The 24,017-nt window shown below is 58.6% G+C and overlaps 1 protein-coding gene across 1 annotated transcript in view; it reads left to right on the forward strand.

Moving 5' to 3' along the window:
• TTYH2 (tweety family member 2) overlaps positions 1 to 23,134 on the forward strand; it is a 37,432-nt gene extending 14,298 nt beyond the window's left edge. Inside the window, exons 4-14 of the mRNA XM_032319537.1 lie at positions 3,260 to 3,480; positions 7,440 to 7,535; positions 8,079 to 8,151; positions 12,409 to 12,478; positions 12,739 to 12,794; positions 13,023 to 13,115; positions 13,343 to 13,435; positions 14,997 to 15,139; positions 15,768 to 15,953; positions 16,425 to 16,503; positions 20,778 to 23,134. Coding sequence (XP_032175428.1) covers positions 3,260 to 3,480; positions 7,440 to 7,535; positions 8,079 to 8,151; positions 12,409 to 12,478; positions 12,739 to 12,794; positions 13,023 to 13,115; positions 13,343 to 13,435; positions 14,997 to 15,139; positions 15,768 to 15,953; positions 16,425 to 16,503; positions 20,778 to 20,858 — 1,191 coding nt within the window. The 3' untranslated portion in view covers positions 20,859 to 23,134. The remainder of the gene's footprint in view (positions 1 to 3,259; positions 3,481 to 7,439; positions 7,536 to 8,078; positions 8,152 to 12,408; positions 12,479 to 12,738; positions 12,795 to 13,022; positions 13,116 to 13,342; positions 13,436 to 14,996; positions 15,140 to 15,767; positions 15,954 to 16,424; positions 16,504 to 20,777) is intronic.
• The last annotated feature ends 883 nt before the right edge of the window (positions 23,135 to 24,017 follow it).

A 24,017-nucleotide genomic window follows, 5' to 3' on the forward strand; every position in this document is an offset into this window, starting at 1 on the left:
TTGTGTCCTATCCTGTGAGATGAGAATGGACAGGGAAATAGCTAGAATGAATCCCCAGGATGGCCTGTCCACCCCGAGGGCTGAGTGAGGGCTCCAGGCCAGGTCTGGACATTCTAAGGCAAGACCCACGTCTCCAAACTCCATGTTACCAAAGGGAAGAGGTCTGTGTGTCCCTGGCTATCAAGCCCTTCATGGTCTCTGCACCATGTCTGAAAGTCGCAGGATCCCCGGGGTTTTGTGACGGTCGAGCCAGCTGGGAGCTGCCTCCATCCCGGTGAGGGCCATGGCCTGCCTCCCCTGGGTGAGCGAGGTATTTTCTCCCAGTGGAGAGATGGAGCTCTGGGCCCCTGCTGGGTGGGACCTGTGAAGTTGGTTTGGGCCTCAGGGAGGGCACCTGACACTCTGGGTCCCGAGGGCTGCAAGGGAGGCAGCAGCCTTTGGAGGGCTCCCCAGATCTGAGGGGTGAAGGCCAAACACCAGAGAAATGGTGTTCGATGAGATAATGTGAGTGAAAGTGCCTGGTAATCTACAAAGTCCCCCCAAGTGGGGGTCACTATGACAATGCGTGTCCTTATTATAATTACTGTCGTTATGTGTGTTCCTCTAATCACCTTGAAGAAGACAGGAGGCTTGGGTTAGTGGGGCAGAGGGAGGGCAGGACTGGAAGGACAGGTCAGAGTGAGGGGGACCCTTCAGAGCTCCCCCTCCTGGACCAGAAGCCCCACACCTGCACCCTTGCACCCTGAGGGCCCTGCCGCTGTTCAAGGCTCGGGGATGCCTGGCAGGCTTCTGGATCAGCTGCATGCTTTGATTTGGGGGGGTCAGAAAGGGTCATTGGGGAGTGCCAGGTGGGTCCTTTCTCTGGCCCAGTGCCCTCCATCCAGCTCCCCTCCTTCAGTGGGCGGGGCCTGAGCTCTGGCGAGTGACTCACACAGGGGACCAGGCATACCTCTAACTGCTCAGGGTCTTAGCTTAAAGGTCCCCAGGAGCTTGGCTGACTCAGCTCTGAGCCACACGTTCCAGTGGCCAGTGTGGCTCCTCTGGGCTCTCACAGGAGAGCCAGCAGCAAGCCTGTGGGCAGACGTGGGTGAGGAATAGGGCATGGTGAGGTTGCGTTCATGTTGTAGGACTGGAAGCTAGTGTGTTCTGGACCAAGAACCTGAACCCGGCTGTTCTGGTCTTCACCGTTCCCTTCAGGATCTGAGATGGGGTCCCTCCTCACACTGGCAGAGGATCCACGCCTCTGTCCCCTAGTATGGCTGCCCTTCTAGAAAACCTCAGAAAATAGAGAAGCTTCCTCCCCACCTGGAGGTTTTCAGACTTGAACATGTATCCCAATTCCCCGGAATGCTTGATTAACACAGGCCGCTGGGCCCTCCCTGAAGTTTCTGGTTCTGGGAGTCTGGGACAGGGCTGGGAATTTGCTCCTGGTCACCCTCCTGCCGGTCCAGGGACCGCACCTGGAGGACGACTCCTCCATCCTGGGGGACGAGGGCTCCCGCACCTGCTTGCTTGCCCCACTCCCCCACCAGCCTGAGTCGCTGAGCTGTCCCTCTTGCGCACAGAGCTCTTCCCCGGGGGAGTCTCTGCCGCATCTCTGGGGCCACCTTGTCTCTTGGGGGCTCCGGCGAACCCTCTGAGGACCGGCAGTGGAGTGGGGAACAGGGGGCCATCCATAGGTCGGCGTTGTGGTTTTAATTTTTGTTTGTTTGTTCGTGTGTTTCCTTTGAGAGGACATCAAGAGCGAAAAAGGGAGCCAGGCAGATGGTTACTGGCTTTGGTTTTTTTCAAGGAGAGATGGAAGAAATGAAGAAGTTAAAATCATGAACTAGGGAAGGAGAAGTCGTCTTGCAGAAAAACATCGTTAGCAGCCCTTTGCTCCAAAGTTCCTCATATATAATACAGGAACATAAAAAGACCCCGATCTCAGCACTTAGTGACGGTGCCTTTCGGATCAATGGTTCTAAAGCACTTGTATGTTGATCTCATTGAACGGAAAGGAGGGTTGATTGGGGTGATTGCTGTTAGGACTTTTTTCTTCCGCATGAAGCTAGAAACAGCCCAACCCGGGGTATCTCTTAGGCCTTACCCAGCGTGTAAGAACGGAGAGCAAGCCTGGAAATGGAACAGGCTGCTGACATTGAAAAAACAAAGCCGAACGGAACAAAGAGGGCCATTCTCTTGTCTGGAACCGGGCACCCGCAGAGGAGCACAGATGTGAAAGGCCACAGAGTTGCCCCAAGTCTCCCTAACGCACCAGCAGCGGAGTTGGTCACCAGGAGTGTCATCTCCCGAGGCCTCTCAGGGCTGCCTGTGGGATGACGCCCCTCGGTGACATTTTATCTTCCTTCCAGCCCCAGGGGAGGATTAGTGCACGCGCAGCAGCGTTCCAGCCGGTGCTACCTGTTGGTTCGGTGTGACAGTTTCGGCAACAGAGCCTTTCTTCTGCTTGCGGCTGCTTGAGGCTCAGAGCAGGCTTGGATTGGAAGGGCGAGCTGGGGGTTCCCAGGCTGTGTCCCTGGGTCCGGCAGGGACCTTGCATCTGGATTGTTTGGAAGCACCTCTCCAGGACCAGGCTGTCCTTGGGCTCCTGGTTGGAAAGCCAAAGCCAGTCACCACCTTTGTCCTTCCCTCTGTACCTTTGGAAAGAAAGTCGATTCCTTCCTTCTGGAGCTCCCAGCTCCCGGCCCTTGCAGCCCAGCCAAAGGAGGGAGCCTGTCCATCCACCTGGCAGGACAGGGTGGGGTGGGGGCGGAGGCGGGGCCCGAGTCCCCAGAGCAGGGGCCGACCTCCTCCTGCCACATGTCCAGGCTCTTTCAAGGCAGGATCCATCCGTCTGCGTCATTTCAGAGTGTCATTGTTCTGGCTTCACGCAGGCTCCAGAGGCCGGGAGCTGTTGCTGGGCCCACAACAGAGCCTTTCTCTTGGGAGGTGTTTAGAAACCCCACTGTGGAAACAGAAGGTCAGGTAGCAACAGAGGAACTTTTCCATTCAGCGTTCTGTCCCTTGGTCTGAAAAAGAATTTCCGATCCAAGGTGTTTCGAGTTTTAAGGGAATCCTCTTCAAGGAAGTAAAACAGATTCTCCTGTCTGTTTCCGCATCTGGGAGCCCCGGTCCTGGTTTAGACCGGATCAGGCCTGCCCCCCAACCCTGGTGCAGGGATGTGAGGGCTGGGGTACGGGAGGGCCTCTCTGTCCTCCTGCGGCTTGCACGCCTCCTGCCCCTGGAGGCCAGATTCACAACCCTGGCCCCTCCGCAGGTGTCCGGAACCACCCAGAAGATGAAGGTGGACCTCGAGCAGCACCTGGCCCGGCTCAGTGAGATCTTTGCCGCCCGGGGCGATTATATCCAGACGCTGAAGTTCGTGCAGCAGATGGCGGCCAACATCCTGGTCCAGCTCTCGGGGCTGCCCGTGTGGAGGGAGGTCACCACAGAGCTGACCGAGCTGGCCGACCAGACTGGCTACGTGGAGTACTACAGGTGAGGGCCCGAGGGAGGGCCAGCGGGGGCTGGGGCGGCTTCCTTCGTCCCAGCCTCCGTCTTGGGGCCCAGGCAGGGCCTTAGTGAGCCATTCCTGGGACCAGAGGAGTGTGTGTGCTGAGTGGTGGGCGTCCAGAACTGCCTCCTTGGGCAGGCCGGTCCCAGAGACCCAGAAAGGGGCAGACGGAGGGCGGTGTGCCAAGATCCTGTGTGAGAGGCTGAAGTTGGCCTCCAGGGACCCCTGGAACCAGCATCCTTCGTGGCTCGTACTGGGTAAGATGCCAGTGGTTTACGGGGTTTGTGGGGCGGGCTTCCCTACATCTGCAGGCTCGGCCACGGGTGCAGGGGGTCTGCACAGAGCCTCCCTTGATGGCAACTTCTTAGCAAACCCAACTTCTTGTACACAGAGAAGTCTGAGGCAGAGGGGCACCTCGCCACCTTCACCGTACTCAGAAGTACAAACTCATACGTCCGTAAGCTTTGGGAGTCCGTGTACATTTCTCCTGCCCTCGCAGTCCCCAGACCCCATCCCAGGTGAGGGCGCTGGACACAGGCCCACTGACCAGCGACCGGCTGCCTCCTTCCATGGGCGGCATCTACTGAAGGTTACTTTGGGGAGAGCCAAGGAAGGAGGCGGCTGTCTGGGCTTTCGGGGACTCCTGGCCAAAGGGAGACTTATACCCCCCAAGTGCACATCTCTCTGCCGCCAGGGCCCAACGCCTTGCACGGAGGGAGGGGGGACCTGGCGAGGAAGGGGTAGATGAGTCCTGAAGTATCAGCTCTTCCGACCTGCCCCTTCCCCAAATGCATTGGTTCCCCATCAGGCCATTTAGCAAAGGTCAGAGCCTTTACCCGCCCTGTTGCACAATTTACTCTGGTTTTCTGGATTCATTTCTCCTTTATGAGGAAACCCCACCCCGGGCTGACTAAGAAGGACACAGAGGAAATGCTTCTAGTGGGACCCCAACTTGTCCAGAGCTCTCCCTTTCCCCCTGGGTAGGATCAAGCCGGACCTTGGCAAGGGAAGCGTGTGAAGTCAGTCCCCAGCTCAGGCGGGCGCTCCCCACTCCTCGGTCCCACACCCCATCCAGCCCCTGCACGCCTCAGCTATCACGGATCCGGTTTCCCACCAGACGTTTTCCCCTTTTTTCTTTTTTTTTTTTGCTCACGTTCAAAATGGCCTTTCTTCCCAGACACAGAAACTCCTGATTCCGAGGATGGGCTGTGACTCGTGACCTAAAAAAGTGGCATCTGATGAGTCCTGTGACCTGAGGGCCATTCTTCCTCTGAGCGTGTGAAAGCTTAGTCTCGGGGGTGAGGGACAGGTGGAAAGTGGGTGCCCACGTTGGCCCTGCTTTTCTCCGTGAGCGGCCCTGGAGTGGGACCGTGTATCCTTAAGGGCCCCCCATGGGCATGAGACACTGTAAGAGTTGGAATAAGTCAGTTTACATATCAAAAGGGACTTATTTTTAAGGTGATTCCATTAAAAATGGGCGGCAGGGTGGTGACAGAGTGCATCAGCTGTTTTCAGTGTGGGTGACCAAGGGGTGCCCTCTGACCCCCGTCCCAGCTCCCTTGGTCAGGCTGGGGCAGAAAAGGCCCAGTCTGAGGACACTAGCACCAGTGGCCCCTGACAACCAATGGTGTTCTGTGCCTTCCTCCCTCCGCTGTGTGCCGGCTCCTTCTCTCCCCTGTTGTCCCAGGACAGAGAGGGGCCTCATTCCTCGAGCTCACCAGCCTGAGGGGCTCGTCCGAACAGACTCCCCATCTTTGCTTTCCAGATGACTCTAGAGCAGAGCCATCCAGCTAAGCTCGTATTTTTTTTTTTTTTTGGCACTTTTATACAAGACCCAGCTAAGTATTGGAGGCACTCAAAAAAGCCAAGCTTCTCTGAGAGGTTCAAAAGGGGTGTGACCAAGGCGCCTGCGGAGGCCGTGAGAGCCCCGGGAATCAGGGCCCGCGCAGCTCCTGTTCCTTAGAAACACATCCCAGGTCATCTCTGGGCTCCTCTGGGAAAACACATCCGCCTCGCAGAGCTGTTTCCAGGAACTCCTTACAGCACGGGGTGTGGATGGGGAGAAAACACGGAAACATGATCATGGAGAGTGAGTGAGAGGCGATCCTAACCTGATTTCCTGCTGGTGTACCCAGCAGGGAGAAAGGCAGGAAGAAACCTTTAGGTTTGAAACATGAAACCGGAATTTTGAGAGGTCCCTGGTGGTTGGCGGCGTCTCCTGCAAGAAGACTCACAGAGGAGCGGGAAAATCCAGAATTCCTGGGCTGGGCTCTCCTCCCACGGGCCTCTGTCTGTTTTCCAATCTGCGGAATGGGGTCGTAGTTTCTGAGGCCCCTTCCTGCCCTGACTCCCATTCTAGGAAAACTGGCTCCTTGGTGGAAGGGGGGTCTCGGTTAGCGCCCTTTCTTGGCACTCAGCTTCCATTCACAAAGACGGGAAAAACCTGGCTTGGCTGCCAGGGGGCCTCCGCGTGCTCCCTCCCTCTGGGACCCTCGTCCTTTTGTATAGCTGGCGCTGTTCCCACCCACCCTCCCAAACTCCTTCTCACCCTCCTGATGGTGTTAGTGAAGCATTGCTGGAGAGGAGGGGTCCCTGAATTTAACTGGCTCTTGCAGCAAGAGAAATCATAATGATCCAAAGGCTTCCGTCTCCAGGGGCTTGGAGCCGTCCCTTCTGTCTGTCCCCGCTACCTCCTGTGCAACCACAGGCTGCTAGGCGGTGGCTGCTAGGTGAGCCTGGTGCTCACTGGTAAGGCCCTCTCTGGGGATCCTGTGTAGAAGAGAAAGGAACTCTTCGGGGCTTTGCTTGGGACCACATCAATGCCTTTGGACTTTAAGCCCTGTGGATTCCTCAGCCGGTGCTTTGGAGAAGCAGGAAAGCGGGGACTTTGAGATCCCTTGGTGGCATGCCTTATTAACCTTTGTACTTAGTGAACATTCAGCTTTCCACCCAGCCCTGAGAAGGCTCCAGCAGTAAAGATTTGGAAACTGAGGCCCAAGGGAGGGAGAGGCAGCTTGTCAGGGTCTGCCCGCTGGTGTGTGACGGCCTTTCCCCATCTGCGCAGCTTGGGGGTGGGGGGTGGGGGGAGGGCAGTCAGGCCCAAGGAGTCAAGGAGTGAGGAATTTCCCTGGGGCTCCCTCGCCCTACCTGAGCTCCCTGGTGGTCTGGGAATGAGCCCGACCCCGCGTCTGGGCACCCCGTACCTGGCACAGATGTTGCTGAGACGAGCCTGTGTGTCCTAAGCAGTGGATCCCAGGCAGCTGGGAGGGCGAGACAGGAGGCCTGAGGGAGGCCAGGCTGAGCCTTCACCATGGACCTGGACATCTTTGGGGCTTTCTTAGATCCATGGACATAAATGTCAGGCCTGATCTGATGCCGGTGAGTGTTCTGAAAGCAGCAGGAGGGTCCGGAGCAGTACCCGTGGGAGGCTGCAGAGACCTCGTAGGCCCATTCCGCCCAGCGTGTGGCCACTAGCACACGTGGCACTGGCTTATAAATGAATTAGAAGCAGCTCAGATGAGACACACGTCTCTTCCGTTGCCCGGGCCACGTCTCCACTCCCCCGAGCCATGCGTGGGCAGGGCCAGGTGCACTGGGCAGCGCAGAGATCAGAACGTGCCCGTCACTGCAGGAAGTTCTGGCCGGCAGTGCTGGTTTAGATGCTCGGCCTAGGTGGGGAGCGTGACCCCTTCGTTCAGGCACAGTTGGGGGTGCAGTGCTGGGAGTCCCCGAAGAGCCCGTCTGCCACGCGTACTGGTCCTTCCCGTCCAGGGCAGGGTGTGCAGCCTCGTCTCCCTCTCGGTTGCTGGCTTGGGGCAGCACGTCACAGTGAAGGGTCAAGCTGGCCTGGGGCCTGCTGTTCAGGCATCCCCCGCTGGGCACTGCTGGGTACCGGTGCGGTGACGCACCCCCCACCCCTGACCGTCTCTCCCCATTCACCCAGATGGCTTTCCTACCTCCTGCTCTTCATCCTGGACCTGGTCATCTGCCTCGTCGCCTGCCTGGGACTGGCCAGGCGCTCCAGGTGTCTTCTGGTCTCGTGAGTATCCCTGCATGTGGGCCGGACAGCCGGGGGGTGACAGTGTCACCGTGAGAGAGAGCTGGGGGCCTGGCCAAGCTCTGAGCGTGTGGTGGGGGCTGTGGCCGGAAGCTGCCCTCTGAGCCCTCCTCGGCTGGCAGCGGAGGGAGACGGCAGCCGCTGATGCAGCATCTGGACACCTGGCAAGGACCGGGCTTTGCCTCCATGTGTCCTACACATCGCTGGGCCTGGCTGCTGAGCCGCTGAAGGAATGGGACCCAAGCATGAGAGCCTCCAGGGTCTCTGATCAAGGCCTCCTCATAGCCTGTGCTCTCACAGCTGTGGCTTTTCGGCCGAGGGACCGATGCTCCAGGCACTGGGCTCCGTACCTCTCAGCCCACAGTCAGCAGCAGATAATTAGGGACCGCTAGAGTCTCGGGGTCCGTGGGGGGACAGGCTGGTGGCTCAGAGGAAGGTCACTAGAAGGTGGTGGGGTGACGGCCCTCACGGGGTTCCCACCTGCCGGCCTGCGCCTAGATCCCACTGGCTGTGCCTCTCTCCCAGGACACTGTGCTGTGCGGCGCTGGGCCTGTTCCTCAGCTGGATGTCTCTCGCTGCCGACAGCGCAGCTGCTGTGGTGAGTCGGGGGTGGGGGTGGGGGGTGGTCCGACCAGGACCGTCTGTCTGGAGGCGTGTTGAGGTGTCCTGTCCAGAGTCCCCAGGGCAGGGCTGGCTTCTGGTCTCTGTTCCTAACCTAGACTCTCAGAACCGAGAGGGCTTGGATCAGCCTCACCAGTCCCCTTGCCCTTCCTACGGGGACAGAGGCCCAGAGAAAGGAAGAGGCTTACCCAAGATCATGAGGTATTTAGGGACAAGGGCAAGATGAGAAGCCTGATTCCTGATCCCTTTCCCAGCCCATTGGCCCATTCTCAGCCCCGGCTTGTGACACCAGGCTTGGATGACCAGGTGACTCTGTGCGCGTGAAGAACTAACCCAGTCTGATGGGGACGGGCGGGGTCTCAACCCCAGGCTGGCGAAGCCTCGGGCTCCCGAAGCACCCTCCTGGGCCACCTTCCCCGGGCACTGGGAACGTGGAACATGGTGTTTAGCTTGTCTTCCGTCCCCTTGCCTCGGACTCGCACACACGGCCTGAAACACAAGGGTGTTCATGTTTCTGGCTGTGATGCCCCAGAATGTTTGTAAAACACGCACACGCAGGGCGGGGGATGCTCCCTGTGTAGGTATGTTTGGTCGTTGAGAGACCTGGCGCTCAGGTGGAGCCACGCACGGGTCTTAGATTCAGCGGACTCTGGCTCTGTGGCTCTCGGCCGCGCCGGGTGTCTAAGGACGCAGACACCAGGACACGTTGTTCGCGTGTGAATGGATACCAGGGAGGCCCAAGCTGCATGTGTGTGAGTGTGTGTGTGAGTGTGTGAGTCGGGGGGAGCAGGCAGGATTTACCAGGGGATTTCGGGGAACCCCTGCCTGATTCAGGGGCCACAAAGTCAGCCCATGGCCTGCATCTGTGCCGCCTTAGTTACCTGGGCGTAAAAGAACGAACGAGGACGCTCCCTGAAGCCCTCTCCCTGAAGTCACACCTTGCCCTGGGACTTGGGGCTGGCCGGTCACTCTGGGCTGTGACAGTCTGCCTCCACGGGGCCCACCCTGGTGCCGCCTGGCTCCCAGCAGCTTCGGGCAGAGTTTGTCCTGGAGAGAGACAGGCTGGGGGTCTCCTCTTTTCTTCCCTCTGCCCACTGCGTGGTGTCCGCTTTGGGTGCAAGGGAGGACTAGCCAGGCATGAGCCTACAGCCCAAGGGCTGGGCCGCCCCCACCAAGATGCAGGGAAGGGCAGGACAGGAGGGCCCAGGTTGTGCCGCAGAGGATCCTGGGGTCACCAGTAGCTGAGCGGGTACCCAGTCCAAGGGAACGGCGGCTGGTCCAAGCCACACGCTCAGCTGCCTGGCCGGCTGCCTCTCCTTTGGGGACGCACAGGGAAGCCTGCACGAGGCCAGCTCTCCGGGGGGGCTCTCCTGCCCCTCGCGCAGCCTCTGCCTTCTGGAAGCAGGGGAGGCCTCCAGCTTGCCGCCTTGAGCGCCAGCTTCCTCCCGGAGGGGGCTTCTCCCTCACCCCTGGCTGCAGTGTTCAGGGGGACCAGAGGCCATTGAATCTCCCAGCTGGGCGCCCTGGGCTGCCAGTACGCTGGCGAGGAAGGCTCCGTATCCCTAATTGTTGAGTCAGGCCTGTGTAAGAGAGGGCTGTGAGGGAGCTGAATGCGCCTTTGAGAGGGCTGCCGGCCGCGCTGCATTCTAATGGGAAGTGGGGTGAGGACAGGAGGCAGGCGGGAGGCAGGCCGGGTCAGGCTGTTGTGGAAGCTTTTGTGTGGTCCTGCTGTCCCTGCCCTGGGACGCCTGCTCTCTTTGAGCGCTGTGGGGCCCCTTTGAGGACAGACGCTGAGCCCCTCCCAAACCATCCCTTCCAGTCCCGGAAAGAGGACCTCCTCGGGGAAGGCGCTCCACCCCTGGGAATCAGCTCCCGGTGGGAGTCTGGGGAGCTGAGCTCTGGGCTTTGGCCACCCTAGCCTGCTGCCTCCCCGCCCACCCACCCTGAGAGGGTGAGGGGCTGAGGGCAGAGAGGAAAGAAAGCACCAGAGAAGAAAGAAGGGGGCCGTGGAGGCTGGGGATGGGGGGTAGGGGGCCATCCAGACACACTGGGACAGCTAGGCAGTTCCCTGCAAATCCAGCCACCAAGGGGGAGGCCGGGCCCACCGGACTGAGTCAGGGTGAGGGAGTAGGAGGGTGGCCTCTGGGACCTCCTGCCTGGTCTGTGTCTCCCCTCTTTGCCCCTTCCCAGTGGGGGGGTCCTAGGAAAGTTCTGGAGCCCTCCAGACCTCAGTTTTCTCGAGTGTGAAATGGCAAGAAGCATAGCACTCGCCCCAGAGGGATCGGGTGGGTCGGTGAACCCCCGGGAGGCATGCAGGAAATGGCCAGGGAGCTGTAACCTCATTGTTGGCCACGCGTCTATGTTGTTACGTGAGGGGCGCGGGGGGACACCTCCAGATCGTCCCCTGTTCTCCGGAGCTGCCTCCGCTGGGTTGGATCCTGGACGTCTCTGCCTGTGCTCCGTGCCCCCTGCCCCTTCCCCCATCCCCAGCCCTGCTGTGTGAGTAAGGCACATAGGGGCCTTGGGCTACGTGGACAGGGAGAGAAGGTTGAGTCCTCACTGCAGGGTCTGAAGGGCCGACCTGGCCTGATGGGGGTAGGAGGCCACATCCCCAGCGGAGCCTCTCGGACAGATCCCAAACACTTTGGGACCCAGGCCAAGATGGCGGCCTCCCTCTTCATTATTCCCAAGGCCTCCTCCTGTCAGCTCAGCTCAGGTCTGGCTCCTCCCTCTTCGCCCCTCCAGCGACAGGAGTAGGCCTGCTGGTCCTGTGGCTCTGATTTATGGTAATGAATCAGTCTGATGGATGTATGGTCGTGATTTGCATATAGAGCAATTCTCCCAGGGTCCCGAGCGTGTGGTCGTGTGTGTGCATGTGTGTGTGCGTGCATGCGTATACAGAAGTGACTCTGGGGGAGCGGAGTCTGGAGGGAGATCTCGTTCCCCAGCCTCCCCATACACACATGTTCTAGACCATAAGTACCGCGATAGAGCTCACCCCTGGATCTCATCCCTGGAAAGGCACATGGTATCCAGTAGGTGCTAAATAAATGCCGACCGACTCGGAATGAATGCGTGACGCTCCAGCGTGGAGCCTGATGTCACTGCTCCCAAAGGAGGACAGAGCTCCAGCAGTGCAGGGCCCTGGGGAGGGGTCCCCGACTCAGGGAACCCCTAGAAACGGGTTGGAGCGCCAGAGCTTCCCCTGGCTGTTCGGAAAGATGGAAGCCCTCCTTTCCCCAGGGGACCCACTGTACCCCCAGGCTGGACCTGAGAGGGGCCTGGCTCAGGGGATGGGTCCTTGCTCCCACCAATCCCGGGGGGAGGGTTCCTGCTCCCCCACAGCCCATAGCCCCTTAACGGTCACTTCTTCAGGCCACACTATGGGGTCCAAGCCTTCCAGCTCACCGGTGGGAGAGCCTGGAGTCTGTGTCCCCCTGACTCCCAGCCCCCCACTCCTCCCAGTCCTCCATCTTATCCTGAGCAGGACCCGTACCCACAGCTCAGAGATGGATTCGGGGCCAACGTAATTCTTTCAATGTTGTTGTTATTGGTTTTTCGGTGTTGGTTTTTTGTGTTTTTTTTAAGATTTTATTTATTTATTTGTCAGACGGAGGGAGAGAGAACACAGCAGGAGGAACAGCAGGCACAGGGAGAAGCAGGCTCCCCACTGAGCAGAGAGCCCGATGCGGGGCTCGATCCCAGGACCCTGAGATCATGACCTGAGCCAGAGGCAGATGCTTAACCCACGGAGCCACCCAGGCATCCCTGACATAATTCTTTAGGAAGAGAGTCCCGGGGATGCTTCATAGATCGGCACCCCAAAGCATGTGAGGCTTGATAACAGCAAGGCCAAAAATAAAACCAAAATGAACGAAGGCCACGGTGCAGTCACGCCCCCACATGCCTGGCGGAGGTGCAAGGGCCCTGGGGTCCGTCCCAGAAGCAGCATTCAGAGATAGAGTATGAGCTGACGCTGCCGGGAACCTGGCCTCCATGTTTTTTACATCAGTGAATTTATGAGGTAGGTAGTGTTTTCTGTCCGAGTTCAGGCAGCTGGGACACAGGAAGAGTAAGCGACTTTCCCAAACTGACAGAGCTAGAAAGGGACCGGGACTCGAGCCCAGGGAAGACGGAGCAGAGGGGTCTGAGCAGCTGGGCCTGAGGGCACCGGCTCCAGCAGGGCTCTGGTATCAGAACTTTCTTCCGTCCCTCCTTGTCTCCCCTGGCTCAGGGCACTGGTGACTTCTGTTCCGATCCCGACACCTTCCTCCTGAACATCACAGAGGGCCAGGTCCGCACAGGTAACGAACCTCGGGGCCTCTCCTGTCCGAGCCGCTCTGGAAACTCAGACCAAGCCCCCGGCCGGCCGGACCTCTCCACCCTGTCGTCCCTGAACCCCTCCCCACCCCCAGCCCCCCGACACTTTTGCTCCAGCTGGACCTCTGGGGCGATTGTTAGAAGGGCCCTCCTTGGGGCGTTCGGGGCCTGGCTGGGCCACTGAGGGGAGTGAGGGCCTGGTCCCTCGTGAGCTCCCGCCTGATCCCCCATCTTCGCCTTGCAGAGGTGACCCGTTACTACCTCTACTGCGGTCAGAGCGGAAGCAGCCCCTTCCAGCAGGTATCCCACTCTGCCCACCGCCCCCTTTGGACCCGAAGCCCAGCACCTGTAGATGGCTGGGGGCTTTTCCCTTCCTTGTGAGGCCAGGGCTGCTTGTCCGGGGACCACACTGGGAGTGGCAGGAAGCCCGAGGGGTGCAGGGTGGGGCAGGCATCGGGGGCAGGGCTGCCGGGGAGGGAAGCGGAGCCTCAGGGCAGGACTGCGGTCTCTCGGGTCTCTCCTGGCCAGGTGCTGACCATCTTCCAGCGCTCGCTCACCACCATGCAGAGCCAGGTGGCCGGCCTGCTGCAGTTCGCCGTGCCTGTCTTCCCCACGGCCGAGGTAAGGCGGCTGCCTCCCGTGGCGTCTGTGCTGGGAGCAGGGACACCCCCCGCTGGACCTCGACAACCCTCCCCCTGCCTGCACCTCCCTGTCCTCAGCCCCAGGGCTTCAGCCAGGCTGAGGAGGGCCCTCCCTGGCCCCTTTGCCCACCCGGCTGCCCACGGTTTTCGCCACAAGCCCGCCCCTGCTGCTCACTGTCTGCCTCTCTGCATGTCTGTCTGCTTCAGAAGGACCTGCTGGGAATCCAGCTCCTGCTGAACTCCTCCGAGTCCGGCCTCCACCAGCTGACAGCCATGCTGGACTGCCGAGGGCTGCACAAGGTGCCGGGGCGGGCCCGGGTGGCAGGTGGGACAGGGTACCCCGGCAGGCCACATGTTCTGTTCCCAGAGACCAGCCAGTAGGGGCCGGGGGAGTGATTGTCGGGGCTCCCCGCAGGCCCCTGCATGGCACAGAAGCCGAACAATAGGAAGGCAGGAGGGGTGTCTGGCTTCTTGATTCTCCCAAGTAGCCAAGACAGGGAGAGTCCTTGAAAGGTACCAAGGGATGGGGTTAGGAGGGTTGGATCAGGTTAACTCTAGAACGTTGGAGGATCCTGACCTACATAAGGGAGGCCCTTCTCCAGACTCCAGACTCCCAGCCACCTGGTCAACCCGTCCATCTCCCTGGCTGAGAGTGGACATCCCCCCCCCAACCGATCCTTGCCGGGGTCACCTCTCCAAGAACTTGGAATGCCAGACAGCCTCGAATGCAAGGAACACTCTGGGTGTATGTGCGTCCCCCTCCTCCCTCCGGCAGTAAGCCAGTGCGTGTGGACACTTCTCCCATCCCGTATGGATTTAGCATGAAGGCTCATAGGATGCTCCTGGCTGCTGTATGAGGACAAGTGCTCACCCTTGTTCTGTGCCGGTTGTATCCACGATATCATTAGTTGTCCCAGTTAATGTCCTAAAACACGTGTTATTTCATGGACAGTTTTATAGGTCAGGAAACTGTGTGTGGGGTGGATGGATGGATGGATGGATGGATCGATAGGTAGATACCCATAGATCTATAAAGTAGCTCATGGAAGGTTCCAGAGCCCTCAAGTCAAGGGCTTGGGGTTGGACCCTGGCACCCTGACTAGAGCCGAGAACATGTACCCTCTCTCCCTCCCAGACACCCACATCGGATCCCTTAGCAAGTTGTAGCATCCAGACTCTCAGACGTATCCTGAATCTGACCCTGCTCTCCTTAACCCACTTCCGCCATGATCCAAGGACCATCCCCCCTTCCCCGGGTGACAGCCATGGCCTCCTGGCTGCCCCCCCCTTCTCTTGCCCCCTGAACCTCCCATGACCTTTCATTCACAGCAACCACAGCGGTGTTTGTAAAAGCTGGTTGGGTCACCTCCCTTCCGTCACGCCCCATCACCTTCTGATCAAATGCGAAGTCCTCACGTGCCTGCAAGTCTTAGCGTGACCCAGTCCCATTCCGTCCTATCTCCCGCTGGCCTTTCTTCTCTCCTGAATGTGCCCCTCTTGTCCCCTTCCCCCGTCGGCTTAAGGCACAAGCCCTTCCTTCTCACCATGCTGGTCTTAGATTAAATGTCCCCTGGCTCCTGGCTCCCCAGCCCTGCAGCTGTGTCTGTCTCGCTCAGAGCTGACTCTAGCATGCTTGGCACACAGTAGATGGTTAGCATCTGCTTATGGAGTGAACCCAAGAAGTCCCTTCTTTGGGCCCCAGAGTGTGGGCCCTGTGTGGGCTGTACAGAGTGCTCAGGAGGGGGAAAGATAGACAACTGAAGCACAGGCTTGGGGAGACGGGCTCTCAGAGACCCGCTCAGACCCCAGGCTGTGACCCGACCTGCTTTCCGGCTACCTGTCCCTCTTCCTCCTCCTATAGGACTACCTAGACGCCCTTAATGGCATCTGCTACGATGGCATCGAAGGCTTGCTGTACCTGGCCCTCTTCTCCCTCCTGGCTGCCCTGGCCTTCTCCACCATGATCTGTGCAGGACCGAGGGCCTGGAAACACTTCACCACCAGGTGGGCTGCCCGGGGCTTCCAGGGGGAACAGGCAGGAAGATCTGCTCTGAGACCGAGCCCGGAGCTGGTAATCTGGGACGATGGCAGGAGGGGGCCTAGCATTCAGCCCCAGCAGGCTGGCTGGATCGCTGCGGAAGCTTCCCTGAGAGTCCAGACAGACTCCCAGAAGGAGGCTCCAAGGGGCCAGGGCAGGAGCGACGCTGACAGAGGATGGTGACGGTGTCATACCACAGCCTGGCATCCTTTGCTTGTCCTGTCTTCCTCTGCAGGACATTGTGGTATGAGATGATGAGGGCTCTGGGTGCCCCCAGAATACCAAGAGGGATAGATTGTGAGCAGGGCACCTTCGTTCGCATTGAGGAGGTAGAGATGAGATGGTATTTCAGTGCATGTGGATAGATCGGACAAAAGGAAGCAGAGAAGGGAAGGTCGGTGTGACGGGGTCAGCACGGGGGGCTACCTGGAGGAGGTGGGCATGAAGCTGGGAACTGGTGATCTCTGTACAGGAAGCTGATGCAAACATGTGTAGCCACAGAGTTCTGGCAGCAGAGATTGGGAAGCCAGCCAGGATCCCACTGCCTCTGAGCCTCCGCCCTCACAGCCGGCTGTGTCCTGTGTGTTATTCTAGGGACAGAGACTACAATGATATCGACAGTGATGACCCGTTCAACCCCCAGGCCCGACGCATGGCAGCTCACAACCCGCCCCGGGGGCAGCTCCGCAGCTTTTGCAGCTACAGCAGCGGCCTGGGCAGCCAGACCAGCCTGCAGCCCCCGGCTCAGACCATCTCCAACGCCCCGGTCTCAGAGTACATGTACGTCACGGGGTCCCCGGTGCCTCCTTCCTGCCCCCGCACATCGCGGCTGGGGCCCCGCCCTCAGGGAGCTAGATCCGAGGACCACACGTGGGGGTTCAGAGAGCCATGTGGGGAGGAAGGCATCAGAGGCCAGCAGCGGCCCCCCACTGCTGCCCCAGGGCCCACCCCAGCACTTCTGCCTGAGGAATAACCCTCGGTAGATACCAAGCCTTTCCCCGCAGACCCTCTGGGCGGATCACAGGGCCCAGGAGCCGCATCTCTCCAGGCCGTGCTGCTGCTGGCCCCTGGCACCCCGGCCGCTGCTTCTCCCCTGGGCCTCCCCGAGCTCTCCTGCCCACGCACCCTCCGTGGTCCGTTGGCACCCCCTCCTCGCACGTGCGCACCCACGGGCCCTTCCTGTCCAGACGCGAGCACCCCGCCCCCATCCCCATGCCCTCCCCTGCTGAGCGCTCCCCTCCACTCCTGCAGGAACCAGGCCATGCTCTTCGGCGGGAACCCACGCTACGAGAACGTGCCCCTCATCGGAAGAGGCTCCCCTCCTCCCACGGTAACCTGGGCTCTCCGGGCAAAATCACAGCTGTGGCCCTTGAGGAGAAATGAGTAAAGATTAGACTTCTGCCAGTCCAGGGAATCCCCCCCACAGAGGTGGGGAAAAACGGAAGAGTTTAGTTCCTGGGCCAGATGGCCACGCAGGTCACAGACAGGCCGCTAAAGACATTGCAGAGAGAGAAAGCTCCCCCCCATGGGGCCAGACGGCCTCACCCCAGGGCACGCTTGTCCCCAAGCAAGACTCCACAGCACCTTTTTCCACCAGGCCATCCCAAGTACGTGCTAACTAGGGTGGCCGTCAGTGTCCCTAATTGCCACAGTGATGGACGGTCCTCCTCCATGCTTACCTTCCAGTGAGATGCCTCCCAGACCCTAAGGAAACATTCCTGGATTGTAAAGCTGGCAAGAGCCCGATTTTGCCTTTGAAAAGGTTTATATACATCTCAGAGGGACCAAGAAGTCATTTACAGTGATAAGTTTGCTAAACAAAATAATCTAGAAGAGATAGAACTAATCTAAGAAGAGAGAGCGTCCCCTTTTTGCTCCGGGGATATTGTTGGGTCTTTGCCCCGGGCTGCGGCCAGAGCCCGCTTGGTGGCTGCGACACCAGCCTTCCTCCAGCCCCTCAGCTCTGCTGTTGGTAGGGACGTCCCTACGCCCACGCCCACGCCCACACCCACGTCCAGCCAAGGAACCGAGTCCCTGCTTGGGGCAGGAGCCGGTGGCGTGAGGGGGTCACATTCGAGAGAAAAGGCTCTGTCCTCTCCCAAAGGACATGACTACCAGTAGAGACAGTAGACTTTGGGGTTCAGACTCCCGTGCCAAATGCCTGGGTTCACACCCAGATCTTGGTTTAAGACCTCTGTGACCTTGGACAAGCACTTCTGTGTGTGCCTCAGTTTTCCCGCCCGTGGAGTGTATGGGGCACACCTCAGGGTGATGGTGAGCGTTGGAATCTCGGTCACTATAAATGGGGGAGGAGGGCCCGCAGGTGCTCTAAGAGGAGCTCCTTACTGTATCTTTCACCACCTTCCCCACAAGCTGTGGGATTTATAGGAAATGGGCGTTAGCGGGAGTGGAAAACAAGGTCGAAGTCTGCAATGGGGGCGGGTACCCAACAGAGTCCTGGAACCAGGTGTCTATCAGGGAAGGACAAGGCATTTGAATTCAGGGGGTCTGGAAGGGGCCGTCCTGCTGCCGAACTAGAAGCACTGGACTCTGGGACACGGGGCTGCCGACACGTGCCTGGATCCCGAGAACCAGGCAGGCACATGCGGTGAAGCAGCCCCAAACACGGCACTGGCGGGAAAGAGGAGGACATCTGGCGTCTGTCTCCGGCAAGTGTGCAACCTGTCGCTGGGGGAGGGGGAGGCCCAGGAAAGCGGCTCCTGCAATCAGGGCTTTTGGGAGGAGGGAGGAGGTGTCCCTGCTGCACTGTGCAGTCGCAGGAGGTCCTGTGCTGCAGGTGGCATTTCGGCCACACCTTTGAGGATTCTCACACAAAGGCACTTTTGCCCCCAGGTGACACTAGGCCTGTCTGTAGGCATTTTTGGTTGTCACAGTCCACGGGCAGGTGGTACGGGCGTGTAGTGGGCCAGGGCCGGGGCGCCGCTCAGCATCGTAGGGCACCCAGGACAGCCATAGCACAAAGAATGACTCAGCCCCAAATGTCCCCAGCACCGTGGTTGAGAGACCCTGCTCTGACCGGTCCCCCATCTTTTCCACCATGACCCCATCTTGCTCTTTGTGCCCAGGGCACCCCACATGCTGTCTTTCTATGCACAGCCCTAGACCCAGGCATAGCCCTCGCTTCCTGAGGTCCTCAGGAAGGGATGAGGGGGCCGGTCGGAGCCCACAGCTCCGAGTAGGCACCTCTTAAATCCCAGCCTGGCTTTCTCCACCCGGAAGCCTCCTGGGTTCCTTTTCCTCCCCACAGCTGCTGTAGACCCATTAATGCACAGTGATTGTAATAATCATCTGAGCAAAACATCACTGGGGGAGATCTGCTGTGAGTAATGAATGACTCTGTGCGATGCCAAATAAAAACGATTTTTGGATTACCTTCTATTTTGAAAGATCCAGGCCACTCTCCCTGCCATTCCTAGAGATCAACAAGAACTGGCCTTATTTTCGAGGCTGGAGGACAGAGGTCACTTTTCTCCCTAGAGTCACCTGCCCGGGGACTCTCACTGCTTTCGGGGAATTGGCAGCCCAACTGGCCCCAGGGCGGACCCCTCCCCCACCTCCTGCCATGCAAGGGGCTCGAAGAGGCATCAGCAGATGCTGCTGACCAAGGAACCCCCAGCATGAGAATATGGACATCCACCCCAGTGGACAGCACGGCCGTCCGCCCCCTGCCCTCCCCCTGCACCTGCTCTGTACTGGGCAAGTGTGACGTTTGGTTGGATCCCTTCCTCTTCCAGCCCCATCTCGGGGACCAATGGGGATTTCGCTCTGGAGGATGATGGCAAACCAGGCAGTCAGAATGGACGGCCCGTTCCGCTGGCTGGAAACATGCCTTCCCTCAGTTCTCCCTTTGAGGAACGCCTCGTGTCCTCTCAGGCACCGTGTCCTAGACTTGACGGACACGAATGAGCCAGGCAACTGTTTAAAATACCAATGCTAGGACTTCACTCCAGGCTCACTAGGGCAGACAATCCCGGGAAGGTGCCTGGAAAGTTCTGAGTGTTATCAAGCAGCCAGTGGAGCAATAGTGCTTCAAGGAGATGCTCACCCTTGGGTGTGCACCAGAATCACCCGGAGGCCTTGTTGCAACCCAGGCCCCTGTACACCCCCCCACTTCTGACTCGGGAAATATGGGCTGGGGCCCCGTCAAGGTGAGGCTGCAGGTCTGGGAAGCTCCGCGGAGAACCTTGGGTCTGGGTCTGGGTCTGGCATAGGCTTCCTCTCCCTCGACACTATTGATGGGCTTGGTCCTTCTGGAGGACAGGGCTGTCCTGGGCACGGTGGGATGTTTACCTGCATCCCTGGCCTCTACCTTCTTGATACCACTGAAGTCTCCCTATTCCCCAGTTGGAATAGACAAAAATGCCGTCAGACATTGCCAAATGTCACCCCTGCTTACCAACCGCTGGGTTAAAGGGCTTCTGCCAGCCGGGAGCATGTGCTCCCTTCTCTGCTATGAACAGTCTGGACCTGAACCCCCAAAACTTCCCTGGGCCAGGAGATACTCAGGGCCCTTCCTGCTGGACTAACCCTGCTACTCCGAGTCAGCAGACCCAAAGCATCTGGAGCCTGTTCGAAATGCAGAAGCAGGGACGCCTGGGTGGCTCAGTGGGTTAAGCGTCTGCCTTCAGCTCAGGTCATGATCCCAGGGTGCCGGGATCGAGCTCTGCACCAGGCTCCAGGGAGCCTGTTTCCCCCTGCTTGCGCTCTCCATCAAATAAATACAATCTTTAAAAAAGAAAGAAATGCAGAAGCAGGGTCTAGGATATGGGATGAGGTAATGTGGGGAGCCCTGTCTCCCCGCTTCGGAGCAGCAGCTAGCTAACATCTGTTGAGAACTTTCCATTAGGTCACTGATTCTCCAACTTGGCTGCATTTGGGAGAGCTTAAAAAAAAAAAAAAGTGCTGGTGGCACTTTGAAATGCTGAGTTTTATGTGATGTGGGTTTTACGTCAATAAAAAAAAATTACTGGTGGGTATGGCCGGGGCATCAGGGTGTTTTTTTAGATGCAGCCAAGTTTGTAACACAGCCGAGCGTGAGAACCGCCGTGCGAGGGGTCTCGCCGGTCTGATGGTATCCATCCTCTTACGGGAACTGCTGAGGGCTTTCGGGTCCCTCTGCCAGCCGGGGAAACTGAGGCTCACAGCGGTCGGAGAGCCTTAGCCAAGGTCATAGGATGAATAAGCCGCATAACTGAGATTTGAACGTGGGTCTCTGATTCTAGGAACCTGTGCCCGTCAGCCTGTTCACTAGGCGGGCTCCCCAGTGCACTGGTGCACCCTCACACTGTCCCATGCCCTGAAGTGGCTGTGGCTGTCCCAGCAGGGGGAGGGTGGCTGATCTGTGTGTGCGCCTTGCATTTAAGGCTGGGAGCCCCATGTCCTTGGTGATCCCAGGACTGGAGGCATCACCAACAATGAAGCCTGCCCAAGCCACTCTAGTGTCCCCCCAAAATGCCTATGACAAAGACTGGCTCCCTCTCCCGCTCCCCAAGAAGTGCCCGCACCTTTGTGAGCACAGTGTCTGCTCTGACTGTACCGAATGCGACCCTGTTCTGACCGTGCCCCTCCCCCTCTCTCCCACAGTATTCTCCCAGCATGAGGGCCACCTACCTGTCCGTGGCAGATGAGCACCTGAGACACTACGGCAATGACTTTCCAGCCTAACGCACTTTTCTGCAGAGGTTCCTGCCTCCTTGATCCGTTTTGGTTTTTAACAAATCCTGGCACAAGCTGCGTTTCTTTAATAGAAACCAAAGGCGTCTGGAGGCCGGGGGCAGGACCGCGGGATGGGCAGGCTGCCTCGGCGTGTCAGCGATTCAGGGAGAATCCGCCTGAGCTCGGCTGAGATGCCTGACCCAAGGCCTTGGCAGACAGAAGACCCGTGACCCCGGGGCCGGCCTCTTCCTCTTCTGCCCTCCTGTCCACGCAGGCAATGCCCCTCCGGGTGCTCGGCTGTGCCGAGGGTATTGGAGAGCTGTGCAGGGGGTGGCCCCAGGGCTGGGGGGTGGCCACAGCCGCATCCCCGGCAGGCTTTCTGCAGGGAGACCCCTTGGGAAGGTGAGTGACAGTTGCCACAGCCCACCCACCCTCTCTTCTGCCACCCTCCACGGCCTCTCCTCCATTCCAGAGTGGAATTCCAGATGCTGTGAGTTGGTTCACTATGGATAGGGACAGTCTCAGGCATTAATAGACACTTTGAAAGCGACACTAACTCTTCCCCCCACCCCAAGTGTTTTAAATCTTGTGATTATCCAAAGAATTGAAACTCCTAGCACATCCAGTTTTTACAAGAGGTCTGGGGCGCGTTCCTTCCCCCTGGATTGAATACCATTCTTTGGCAGGTGTTGCTGGCCTCAGTTCTTTGAGGGTCTGGAGGAAGGGAGGATTGTTCAAGTACTGATCCCTGAGACCTGCTGTCCCAAGCTGCTGCTTGATGGGGAGGTGGGTTCATCCCATTTAAGGAGGGAGGCCCTTTAAGACACAAAAGAAGCTAAGAGGGACCCCTGCACGCACCCCCCTGTTCTGGGGACTGCCCAGGTGAACTGCCCCTCCCTTTGGTCTTCAAGCAGTTCTGTCTTAAAAGTTTTAGCAAGGTGGGATGGTCGTGTCTTGACCTGAGGCAGGCCTCTTCCCCTCCCCCAGCCCTGTAGCCAGCCCTTTGTCCCGGGCCCCCATAAGCTGTACCTGCTCCGTGAGAAGGCGTCTGTTGGCCAGGAGGAAATAATGACCCGCCGTCCTACCTGCTGAGGGTCCAGGGTTAGGGTCTCTGGTGCTTCTCATCTCCTGTCAACTCAGAGTGCACAACACTGATGCCCCCACGGTCTTGCACACCCAGAGCCAGGGACATGGGGTGACCCTGCTGGGGACAAGGGTTCCACTTCCGTTTTTGAAGACCTCCTTTCCCATCAGAATGCTGACAGCAGTGGCTCTCAGCGCCCAGCCAAGCCTCTGTGACCCAACAGGGCCCAGGACCGCCCGGACTCTTACCTCACCTGCGCTAACTTAGAAGTACCATGTACCATAAATGTGTCCGTGTATGACCCCATCGCATGCAGATAGGAAGCCCGCAACGCCATGACGTTGCTTCTTAACATTTTGTTGCTGGCGACCGTAGAGTTGTTTTTAATGCATGTAAACTAAACTAGACTCCTTCGGGTGGTTCCTGAAGGACCAGGTGGGCTTGCCTCCGCTTGATACGTGTGTGCCCTCGCCTGGGGAGAAATAAACCACTTGTACTAAAATGTGCGCTCCGTCTAACTTCCTCCACGGCGGCGATAATGAGGGTGCCGCACGCTCCCCGCCGGTGGGGTCACGGGCCAGAAAGAGGGCTTCTCCGCAGATCTTGGTGATCTCAGGGTAGGGACTAAAAGTTGTGACTTGGAGCAAGTGGCAGAGCCCAGGTGTCTAACCCAGGGCCCAGGCCAGGTGCCCCTGGACAGTTCGGTGGGGTTGGGGCACAGTCACATGGCTGGCCATGTCCCCCAGCTGCTGGTTCCCCAGCTTTGCGCTCTGTACCTGAACTCTGTCTCCATGGGGTGCCTCTCTGGGCAGGGGCACCTGAGATGTTCTGCACCCTTCGTGCAGGGCAGACTCCAACTCTGTGCCTGTGGCTCAACGCCCTGTTAGCGCCTCCGTGCCTGCCACAGCCTCGGCTCCTGGAATTGACTGCATTTCGAGGAACTTCCTGGAGGGAGCAGCTGATGCGTCCTTTGGGAGCACTTGAGGCGTGACCCAGAGGACTGTGCACAGTAGAACATGCTGGGCTCAGAACTGCTCATCCCTCAAAGTTGAGCATTGGAACTGGGGCGTTCCTGAAGTAAGGATGCTTCCCCTCACCCCATCTAGTAGGACAGGTGCCTTTCTCCCTCGTCTTAGGAGACCGAGAGCAGCGAGGAAAAAGGCTTGGAGCCATAGAGAAACCAATCTGGTGTTTTCTTGTAGATTTATCTGTTTAGGGTGACTGGCTGGCTCAGTTGGTTAAACAACTGCCTTTGGCTCAGGTCATGGTCCCAGAGTCCCGGGATTGGGTCCCACGTCATGCTCCCAGCTCCATGGGGAGTCTGCTTCTCCCTCTGACCTTCTCCCCTCTCATGCTCTCTCTTACTCTTTCTCTCAAGTAAATAAAGAAAATCTTAAAACAAACAAAAAAAGATGTATTTATTTATTTTAGAGGGGAGAAGTGGCAGAGGGGAAAAGGAGAGAGAATCTTAGGCAGACTCCCTGCTGAGCAGAGAGGCTGACGAACTTGATCTTATGACCTCAGCCAAAATCAACAGCCAGATAGATGGACACCTGAGCCACCCAGGTGCCTCCCCTACCCCCACCCAATCTTATTTGTTCAAAGGTAACTGCAGTTCAGTACTCAACTTTGGGGGCATTCATCGTCTCTGGGATCTGCAGGAAGACCTGAGTAGAAGGCGGCCCTGCAGGAAGCAGGAAGCAGGCCACGTGAGAGCACGCACAAGCTCAAGGGCAGTTTGGCTCCCCACATATGTCATTCCGCGACCTGCATTTCTGTCCTGGGAGCCACAACCTCTCACCCAAGGAAAGAAGTTGGGGGAATAGGCCTGTCTGCCAAGCAGGCAGACATCCACCTGTTGGCTTTACCATTTCTAAACCTCTCTGAGCAACCCCAACCCCAGACCCAGGAACCTGCTCCCAGAGGGGAAGTAGTGAACTCCACCAGGCCCCCATGTGGAAGAAGCAGAGCTTCTGCCAGGAACAAGGTCCTGTGTTTGAGGCTGTCATTCGGGGCTCCCTCAGCCACGGGGGGTGGGGGGGGGTGGGGGCAGTAACAGAGTGATCCCTGTTCCAAAGCTGGAC

This window comes from Mustela erminea, chromosome 18 (genome assembly GCF_009829155.1).
Source record: "Mustela erminea isolate mMusErm1 chromosome 18, mMusErm1.Pri, whole genome shotgun sequence".
In the NCBI taxonomy this organism is placed as follows: Eukaryota; Metazoa; Chordata; class Mammalia; order Carnivora; family Mustelidae; genus Mustela; species Mustela erminea.